At 45.0% G+C, this 11,125-nt stretch overlaps 1 protein-coding gene across 1 annotated transcript; it reads right to left on the minus strand.

Moving 5' to 3' along the window:
• Nucleotides 1-6,402: 6,402 nt before the first annotated feature.
• EN2 (engrailed homeobox 2) lies at nt 6,403-10,728 on the minus strand. The gene is made up of 2 exons (XM_033165193.1): nt 9,959-10,728; nt 6,403-7,187 (listed from the first exon to the last, which is right to left on the minus strand). The coding sequence occupies exons 1-2, from the start codon at nt 10,548-10,550 to the stop codon at nt 6,871-6,873; spliced, it is 909 nt and encodes a 302-aa protein (XP_033021084.1). The 5' UTR covers nt 10,551-10,728; the 3' UTR covers nt 6,403-6,870.
• Nucleotides 10,729-11,125: the final 397 nt, after the last annotated feature.

Below are 11,125 nucleotides of genomic sequence, written 5' to 3' on the forward strand. Positions count from 1 at the left end.
GAAATTATGCATTGTATAATTTTGGCTTCTTGCTCATGATAATCCCTTACAATGCTCAACTTCCCAACTGCCCCCCCCTCCCAAAAAAAACCCCGCTGTAACTATTTATAAAGGTATAATGAATTGGAGGCAGTTGCTTTTGACTGAAGTACCTCTGTGGATACCATATCGTGTAAATACATGAGACAAAAAGGAACTGGGCAGTCCTGAGGCTCAAATGGAAGCTTTTAAAAAGAGACCACAACTGATGGGCTTCGGCAAAACTTCAAATTTTTCCTTCTTAAGAAGGTCTGTGGAAGAAATGAACGGTTATCCTTCCCAAATTAAGGTATCCCGATTCTACGAAATCAAAGAGTTCGACAAAAATTTGGCATCTAGTTGGAAGAAGTGGAGAGGAAGAAAATAATCGGGATTGTTCAGGAGAAGTAAAACAACATGAGACAGCAAGTAGATGCCGCCGTCGCTGGCGCTGTTGCCGCTAAACCACGGTGTCGCTTGCCAGGGAAATCAAGACGCCGCCGAGAAAGCTCTCTGCAGCCTGGCGGTTGGATCTAGAGATTCAGAGGACCAAAGATGTCCTGGGAAAGATGGTAGCATTTACATTGCAACCGCAGCGTCTGTCAAAGCCTGAAGGAAGGGCCTAATGAAACAGCTTGTTTTCCACACAGAAGAAAACCCAGAAAGGTTTTTCTAAATAAAGTATTGTAGGCGGACCCGATGTTGTAGAAGGACTTGTGTTGGCGCTTGGAGCAATGACAGTTCTGCATCCGACCAGCTGGTCTGTTGCTGAGCGTCGCTTCTCTTCCTTTCCCTAAATATTTATTAACTGGACAAATGAATGGTGCATTTCCAGTAGACGCAGTAGTGTCCTAGGCATAGGCAAATAATATCACGCGTGGTTCTAGGTACTCGTGTGTGCCTGGAAAGTCCGTGCTTTACAGAAGTTATAGCATTAAACTATATCAAAAATACAAAAGCTACAAATTCAACAGTGAGAAGGAAGGTGGTAGTGGAAGTCCATATTAGGAAGAAGGAACATTATTTTTATGTTAGTCTTCTTAAACTGTAATCATTCTGTCTCGGCCTAAATAAATCAATGAGCTGGTGTTAATTTTACTATTAAAAACACCAAAACGAGCCTATACTGGCATATCAACGAAAAATGCATTACGATGCTTTAAACAGGAGCAGCAAATGGGGCCCACGCGATCTACCAGATTGTAAATCACAAGCCACTTACACTGGAGTAGCCCTTTTGGTTAAATGGGAAATTTGACGCAAATTGGTTGCATTCTTCCTCAGTTTGTTCCAAAGCAAGTTGTATCTTGGTCTGCAACTCAAAAAAAGACCAAATGTGAAGAAGTTGGAGAGAAGAACTGTCAACTCTAAGAGGCCGGGATCTTAGGGTCAACCAAGCTGGATCGCGCAAGTTTCTTCTTGCTCCCTCCAACTAGGTCACTCTGGCTCCCACATGGTTGTTCAGAAACATAGCTGTACCGCCGCCCAAACACTTCCCCATAGTTCGAAATTTACCCTAAACCTAAGGTAGGCCATTGCTTAGAATGTCACTCCCAGAGTCTACACTAGTTAGCCCAGTGCTGGTGGGTGAGCCCTGGGGACTTCCCAGCACCTTCTCACACCACAAAAAAAGCTCCTGGGATGTTACAGGAGTCTGAAATCCTGGCCACAGTTGAGGTGTTTAAACCAGTAAGTCAAAGGGAATGCCCCGCTTGGAGCCAGGAACTGGGGCTTTGAGATCCTTTTCCAGCCTTCGAGAAATGCCTGGGCTTTCCTAGGCTGTTATCCCTATGAAAGTGCTAGAGAAATCTTATCTACTAGATGTAAGAAAACATGCATTTCTTCTTATCCCAGATGTCATAAAATTATTTTGTTGAAATCAGTCTGAATGGTTATTTTGTTGAAATCAGTCTGAATGTTTACCACATTAAGTTGTGCCATCTTTACATTATCTCCTTACTTAGCATTTCATAGTTGGAGATGCTGGTCTAGAAATCATGATATCCCAGGGGCACTTTGTATGGCTGCATGGGCGGGGATTGAATAGACAGGTCGGATATTAAATCAGCGGGATGCAGAATGACTTTTTGCCACAACCCCAAGCTTGCTAAATAGTTTCACCCTCTGAGGGGGCGACTCACTGACCACTTGCACAGAAGTAGTCTTATTACCCTTCGTAGGACTGTGCTAGTGTAAATAAACAACGAATCCACCTCTTTTACCTTATACCTATGGCACAATAGGGCAAGCACATTTGCATATATAGTGCCTGGAATATTGCCTGTGTGGGGCATTATAAAATGCAGTATTACTATGGAGCGGTTCCTGGAGCAGATCGTAGTGTCGAAAAAGAAATTGCTTATAAAACAAGCTACCTGCCTGAAGTTAAGATATTAAACTTAATTGCATATTATTATGCTTTTAATTTTCAAAAAACACTTTTGTCAGATGATACCTGATATCACTTTCTTAAAGGGCTTGCTGTTTGGTATGATTAATTTATTTCCATGAGAAATACCATTATTTGTGATTGCTCTGTTAAAATCCTGGAATGATAAAAACTTTTTCTTAAGCAATTAAAGAAGGGAGTAAAGTTAAGAAAGTAAATTCTGTTGTGATCAATGGAACTTACTACCAAGTAAATTGGTTTGAGAGTAGATTACAGGTGTAGATGGGTCGCATTCGTTTCAGAAACGTTCTTCTAAGTTATGGAATTTAAGATCCGGATGGTTGTGTGTCTGGAGATACTTTTAAATGTATGCATGGCTTCATTTCTACATCCTGCACTCTCAAGTTAAACAGCAACCCAATTAAAACTAAGTAGTAGGATTTAAGCTGATTTGGTCCCATTGATTTTAGTGGGACTAAAAGTGGATTTAAATAGAAGCACTTTGGTTTAACTGGGTTGTAGGTGATCATATGTACAGTTAACTTTATGTATCTGCCCACGCATTAAAATCTATATGCATTCCTAAGATGTAGAAACACACCGTATTTTCAGAGTTAATGCAGTTTTACATGTGAGCAGTTACAACTGTTGTGTTATTTGACTGACTTGAGTGTAGTAGTGATTTATGCAATGGACATATCTGTCATTGTAGAGTCTTTATTTTTAGGGGGAAAGCGAGTTAAATTAGAGGTTTTGTGGCTTGCCTTCGATTTCATCCGGATCCAGTTTTACAAGGGCTGAAACTTTCAATATGCAGGACGTGCCCCCTTTGGACAGAACAGCCCACACTTGGCCCTTTTCGCTTCCGCACTCCTGTTAAAGGCCTGTTTCTCCGCGCGGAATGGTAACGTAATTCTTGATGGCTTGTTGTAAGCTTTCAGTTCAAGCTGCCTCAAAACATATCCTCTTCCTCCTCCTAATACTGCTGATATTTTTCGAAAGTCTTAAGTTCTTGCAGTTTCCCATTCCAACTACAAACTTTGTGAGATTGTGGTAGTTTCTGCGGCTGCTCTCTAAGGCTTCAATCCTATGGACATTTGCTTGGGCATAAGCACCATCGAACACAGTGGGACGTACTTCCGAATAAGCTAAAGCCCTTTGGATCGGGTTGCACAGACTCCCTGTCAACCAACGCGTTTGCATACTAAAGGCTGCCCTGTAAGGTATTGTATCTCGATGGGTGTACTGAAATAATTCCCCTTTTCGTGCAATAAGCCTACACTTGACTTGGTATACAGCTCATGGAACTTGAGCGGCTTCATGTTGGTATTTTCTGTTTGGATCTTGAGCAGACAGTATTTCCTGCAAGACTGTTATGTTCTCCAAAAAGGATAAGACAGTCTCTTTAAATATTAATTTTACAAATATTCCTTTTTTTGGCATATTGTCTAAACTCACGGCAATGAATTGATTGTATATATTAATGGTCCATACAGTATTTGCTTTGGGAAGTTGCAGCGAGGTTTAGAACAATTTAGAATGCAGGGCAATCCTATATACTCAGAAGTAAGTCTCATTGAGTTCAATTGGGCTTACTCCCAAGAATATTGGACTTTATTTATTTATTTGTTGTATGGTAGATAGAAATGCCAAATATGTTTTAAGAATGATGAAAAAGCAAGTTTAAAGATACCATTTGTGTTTAACATTCTGAAGCATTGACCTCTTATGGCAGAAACAAGGTCTAGTAATATAATTCTGGTCTACAGCCTCTTTTTCTTTTTAAAAGAATCCTGCTTAAAAAATATTGCCAAAATCTCTTTTATTGCACTAAACATCTCTTTTATTGCACTAAAGCAAATGAGAACCACATTTATTTCAGTCTCCCCACCAGAATATTAAATTCAAATTGGATATTGTCATTGGATTCGTATTTATGAATTTATATAACTTTAGGTTTTGCAAACATACTTTTCTAAATCACTTTCCCAGCTGTTCAGACATTGAAATGTATATATATTCACAAAAGAGGAAACTTGTTATATGTACAAAACATATTGTACATATATTACTGTCTAGTTATATATCACTAGCCCTGAATGCTTCCAAGTGCTAATGTTTAAAAGTTTGCTTGCCCTTCTCATGTACAGATGTATTATCTAAAGTTTCTTAATTATTCAACAAATCGATTAACCATCTGGTAGCAAAATTGTTCTTCTTCTAACTTGACATTCACAACTCTTTTACACCTATGTACAATTCCCTTAGGACTCAGGAATCAACTTTAAGGACTATATATTGCTCCGGTTCAAAGTTTTGATGCACGCATTCTAGATTTCATAATAAATGTGGTTTTTTTATTTAATGCAGTCTTCAAAGATTTAAACACACAAAATGCAGTGAAATTGTCCACAATTTTGAGACCACAGTTGTAAATAGAAACATTCATATTTCATAAGTTTATAAATATTTGATACTGCGAATTGTAAATGCACATGTTTTATAAACTGAAAAACACCTTTGTTTTCTTGCTAAAAGGCAATGTCATTGATTTCTGTCTCCTAAGCAGCTGATGATTATTCACAGAATTTTAAATTACAGCATTGGTTGTATACTTTCTTTTCAAAGTTGATACTACTATGTACAATATGTGTCTACTATAATTGTGAAATAAAGAGTTTTTAAGGCAAAGCGAGAAGTTTAACCTCAACAATCAAGAAGACTACAGTCCTGAATAATTGTACAGCATCCTCCTATGCGAGACCTCTGGCCAATATTTTGGAGACTTTTCCTTTCCCCAAGAAAAGGAAAAGGGTTGAAGTGTGGGAGAAAATTCTGAATAAAATACAAATAATTAGCTACACTGTATCTCACATTAGAATCAGAAAATTTAAAAATGTTGGGCAAGGAAAGGGGGCAATAAGAAATACACAAAAATCATTATGACTTTTATGAATTCTTCACAATTCTTTGTAATGTATGTGCTCAATTAAAAATCTCTCCCATTTTCAGGAATGAAAGGCAACTTTTTCCAACATGGGCTAGTGATTATTTCCCCTTAAAAGAAAATGCCAGTTTCTAACCAAGAGACTTTAGAGACAACCCTAACCCTCCTCCTTTTATATCTTCTTGCATAATAGAAGCCAGTTAAGCTGAAAAGGTGCCCTAACTCTCTCTCCACCCTCCCTCCTCTAGATTTGTTCTTTTCCTGAGCCAGGCTGGTTGCATGGAAAAGCCTTCCCTAGCCCAAAAGCTAGTGATGCAGACTCCTCACCCTGACTCTCTTATGTGACAAACATATACACAAACACTGGCTCCCCGCCCCTGCCCCCACAAATGCCACAGGGGCCTGGTATATTTGTCCACAGCATTGCAAAGCTAAAGCGCCAGGCCAAGCTGCTTTCTGAGCAGCACTTTAAAAGGAAGCAACGAGCAAGCGCCAAAGCAAAACAATGTAGGGAACTAGCAGATGCGAATGGGATGAGCTAATGGGACACAACAGCAAGGCAAGCTCCGAAGCGTGTGGGGTTACCCTCCCTCTGGCTTCTCACACTGGGCCATCCTAAAACTACAAAGAAAAGACCTTCCCTTTTTTACTTCCCAAGACATGGTCCCGGAAGTTATGAGGTTTTATTCTAAACTTTTCCCATCACGCTCCTTAGGCGGGAATAATTACCGAATTAACATGTCCTTGATTGAAGTCGGCCATTATTTGTTTACCAACTTTTTCTGAGTCTCTCAATACTACCTCCCCTCACTCACACACACATCCTTTACTCCAGTCTAATGGAGAAATGAGGATAAATTCAAGAAACGTACCTAAGGCTTAACATCATGTTTCAGTACTTCTTTCCCCCGATTTCTTAATGTGTTACTTGCAAACGGGCAGCATGTTTACATAGCTTATAATTTATATTGTGATTATTAAAGTTCTTCTATACCCATCCCAAAGGCAAACACAAGAGGAAGAAAAGAAAAAAAGAAACAGTTAAAACTCATAGAACAAATAGGAGAACTATTTATTCGGTTCACAGCCTCGTGAAATGCAGCAATAAAAATCTTTGGACTTCAGCAAAAGTTGTCTTTAATATTTTGAATTTCAAAAAACAGTGTCCAATGTCCATTTAAAACAGTGCTTAAGTCTATAAAAAGGTAACTTAAGCTTTTAAAAAAATTGATAAAGTTAGCATCTAAAATTTCCATAGAACAAAAAGAAAATCAAAAAATATTTTATAATCAGATATTTTGGATTTTTTTTACAACACCTTACCTGTAAATTATATATATACACAGAATATTGCAGAATTATATCTAATACACAATATTTCCCCACTATTTATGCTGGTATAGTTTTTTATACACTGGCCCTTATTTGTTTTTGTTTTTAATTAAATTATTGCATTGTATAAACTCTGACTCGCCCCTTTCCCTCCCCTCCCCTGGCTAACCCCCCCTCCCCTCCTCTACTCGCTGTCTGACTTGCCGTCTTTCGAGGCCGTGGAGTGGTTGTACAGTCCTTGTGCCATGAGGTGAACCGCCAGGGAGTTCTTGTTGCCGGTGGCTTTCTTGATTTTGGCCCGCTTGTTCTGAAACCAGATCTTGATCTGAGACTCGTTGAGGCTGAGTTCTTGAGCCAGGCTTTGCCTCCTCTGCTCTGTCAAGTATCTGTTCGTCTGAAACTCCGCTTTGAGTCTTTGCAGCTGCTCCGCGGTGAACGCTGTCCGGGGACGTTTGTCCTCCTTGTTGGGGTTCTTCTTCTTTGGTTTGCGGGATCTGGGGCCTGCGGTCCGTGGCAAGAGAAGGAGACACAGAGAGCGAGAGAGGTTGAGTGGAGGGGCGCTTTGGAAGGGAGCCCAGAACGTGCCCTGGCTTGGAAGCTTAATTCAATTAGCAGCACCGGGCGAGGGAATTTGGGCGGGGAGGAGGGAGCGAGAGACGCAGAAAGAGAGTCTCAAATGTCCTTCGCTTTTCGAAGCTACGTGCCAGTTGGTTCCCTCTGCCCCTCAGGGACCAAGTTCAGCGCATGCCACAATGCCCCTCTCGCTTTTTCTCGAAGCAGGGCCTTCCTTGTCAAATGGAAAGGAGCTAGATCGCCACCATCCCAAGGGTGTGTGCGAGGTAGGGTCCAAGAAGAGGGAGGGAGAGCCAAGGGGGAAAGGCGGACCCAGGCCAAGGACAAGGGGGCCTTTGCCTTACCCATAGCAGTGCCCTCACACCACCCCCCAAGTTCACTGCGTGTTTTTCTCCGGGGATGAGGGGGTGTGGAGTGATAAGCAAGCGCCAAGATGGCCAGGGAATGAGCTCCATTTCTGCGGGAGGCCTGCGTGGGGCTCCTTTTCTCTGGGGAGGAGGCGCGTTTCGGTGACCAGCTCCATGCAGCCTCTACGACGCTTGCTTGGCCCTCCCTTTGTTATGGGTGGCTGTGCCCGCTCCCCCCGGGGGCTTTGCGCACCATCGCCTGACCTTCCTCGGGGCCGTTTTACCAAGGCTGCCCCCGGGGCTCCCGCGCGAAACCGGCTTGCGAGCACGCAGACACATGGTCCGTATTGCTCCCCGGCCAACCGGGCTGCTGTGGGCGCGTCAGCCGAAGGACAGAGCTCGCTTGCTCCCGCTATCTCTCCCCAGCGACTAGGCCCGTCTCGGGCCGGGGCGACGGCGCAGCCTGGCCTAGGCCACAGCCTGGTTCTCGAGCTGGGTGCCAACCCACTATGGCGCTCTCCCTCTTCCGCTACTCACGTCCATGGAAACCCCTCAACTCTCGGCTGTGGCAGGAGAATTCGGCCTGTCCAAGAGGCGCTTCTGGGCAGCGCCTTTGCGGCCTTCCCAATAATTACGAGGCTGGCGGATTGGGGTGGGGGAGGGGAAATCGCCTGAGAAAATGACTTGGAGATCCCGGGGCGATGGTGGAAGGGAGGGGGGAGAGGGGGAGAGGGAAGTTTTCTCTCACGTTTTCCAAAGGTGAACCAAGCGGAGCTTCAAAAAGGAATGGTGAGAACAATCTTCACAACAGCCTCTTCAAGACTGCCCCGTTTTTTCCTCCCTTAACCCCGGAATGCACCAAATGTAAACACACACACAAATCCGCCCTACTTTCCTTGCCTTTGGAAAGTAATCAGAAAAATATTCGGGATTTAATTCTCCCCTAGACAGAAACTTGCACAACTTTCATCCTTCTTGCCAGCTCCATACGTAAAATGGTAAACAGGCGCCTTTGCAACACTGAATGCATTTCCCTCTTCCTTAAAAACAGAAATATAATGCATTCATACAAAACTACAAATTAGAACTCTTCTTTTCCTCTAACAGCATTGACCCCAACATTTTAGAGATACCCTTTTTCTTCTACAGTGCAATGCATATTAAAATTTAAACGTTAAATTTAAACTAGATCGCCTTGCAATTTTGTATTTTCCGAATGTTACACTTAAGAATGGTAATTATTCTTATCGGAAATATTCTCCGTCGTACTATAAGCATCTTTCGACAGGGTTTAACTTTCTCGGTGGTTTGGGCCATGCTGAGAATCTATGATAATTAAATATTAACAAAGAAAGGGACTGGAGAACAATGGAGTAAATTTCGAATCAGACGGGAATATTATCCGGCAGCCAAGTAGGTTGCTGTCTCTCTATCTCATTTTTAACACCTATGAATTTATTCGACGATAAAATATATTGGAAGCAAAGTGGAAAGTCCTTTCGGGAAAATAAAACAAAAATCGAGATCCAATTGTTTTAAAACAAGAAAATTCTATTGAGCGAATTTGCAATTCTCGTCCAGGAACACTAAAACACCCTCAAGTGTCCCTGACGATAAAGGGCATTCCAGGCACTCGGCGGCTCCTTGTCCCGGCTCTCTCTTCCCGAGGCAGGGCTGGAGAGATCCCCACTTCGCTCCCACCCCTGCAAACAAGTAAGTCTTCCTTTTCAGCGACTCTGCAATAACTTCCAGTGCCTTTTCGAGCGCGGCTGCTCCGCACGAGAAGCCAGGGAGAAAAGAAAAATACTTCCAAGGCCTGCTTATTTCTAGAGGCCGGAGAAGACAGCTTCACAGGTCGGGCCTTGGCGACCAGCAGCTTAGCTAGCCAACGAAGGGGGCAGAATAGGATGCCTCCAAGGATTGCTACTGACTTCTTTTCCATCTTATCTTCTTAGTAAACGGAGAGAAGGGGAAATGAAAACAAACCCCACCTTGCAAACAGCCTCCTGGGCTTCAGATCCCGGCTATTTCTCCCAGCTGCCAAGAAGGAAATCGCTTTGTGTGCGGCTCGAGCCTTCAGCTCTTTCTCCCCGCGCCCTCCTGGAGTGTCGTCCTCACTGTATCAAAATCCCTCCTACGCCTGTCGCTGCCTCCCCATGTTTGTTTCAAAGCAGATAACTTTGTAAAACTGTCTTATTTTGCAAAGGATGATTGCAACCCGCCGCCCCCTTTCGCCGCTATCGCCTTGTAGCCAAGTCGCCAGCTCTTTCGCTCGCGGGTGGGAGGTGGGTGGAGGGTCCAGAGACCCTCTTCTCGAGAGGCCGGCGACCTGGTCCAGAGCTGTTTGCTTACCTGACGAAGGCCTGTCCGAATAGCGGGTGCAGTAGACCCAGGCTGGCCACAGCATGGGCTGTGCGCTGGGGAAGGAGCTGGCCTGGGAGCTGTCCGAGTCGGAGCTCAGCGACTGATCGCCTCCGCCGCCGCCGCCGCCGCTGCTGCCACTGCCGCGGGACTTCAAGGCTCCGTCGAGCGCGCCAGAGTCGCCGCCTTTCTTAGCCGGGGCTAGAGCTTTGGAGCCACCGCCGCCTCCTCCGTCGGTCGGGGAACCGGAGGCTGGCGCCGCGGAGGGGCTCCGGGCGGTGAGGAGCTGCTGCTGCTGCTGCTGCTGCTGCTGCTCCGGGTTAACGCTGCTGCCGCCGCCGCAGGTACCGCCGTCTTTCCTCCGGCCGAACTCCGGCCGCAGGATGTTGTCGATGAAAAAGTTCGTGATTCGGTGCGGCGGGTGCTGGTGCGGATGGTTGCCGGGCTCCTGGAGCACCCGGGGCAGGAGCATCGCCCTCCGCCGGTTGGGCTCTCCGTCGCTGCCACTGCTGGACTCCTCCAGCGGCGGCGGCGGCTGTTCGGCGCCTCCTTCGGCGCCCGGGCGCTGCTCGTTCTCCTCCATGCTGAACACGGAGTCCCCAAATGTTGTTGCTCTCCCGCTTTTGTCTGCGCGCGCTTCGAGGCTGCTCGGTTTGGGTTAACCCCCCTCCACACCCCCTTCCGCCTGGGTCCGCGGAGCAATCCAAATCCAGACTTTGCAAAGAGAGCCAGATATAACTGAAAATATTACATATATATATGTATGTATGTATGTTACCGCCGCTTCTCCTTCTCCCTTCTGCTGCTGTAGTTGGTTCCTCCTTCTGCCCCCTTCCAGCCTTTCAGTTCTGCAGCCCCCTCCTGCGTTCTTTGCCCCGCAATGTATTCATCATTAGGACTTTCATCCGCCCCCCCCCGCCCCCACTCTTGTCCGACTTCCGAGGGTGGAGAAGAGACTGGCGGCAACCTGACAAAAAAATGGTGACGATCCTTCCACGGGGGAAAAGTCAATGGAGCCCCCTCTGCTGAGCTGGAGAAAGTCCCTTCCTCCTCTCTACAGCTCACAAGGCAAGCGCAGGCTTGAGACACACAGAGGCATCTGGACAATCACAGCCGATCTCTGGCTTCCTCCCTGCCTTTGAGCCAAATATTCCAAGT

Source organism: Lacerta agilis, chromosome 12, assembly GCF_009819535.1.
Source record: "Lacerta agilis isolate rLacAgi1 chromosome 12, rLacAgi1.pri, whole genome shotgun sequence".
Lineage (NCBI taxonomy): Eukaryota > Metazoa > Chordata > Lepidosauria > Squamata > Lacertidae > Lacerta > Lacerta agilis.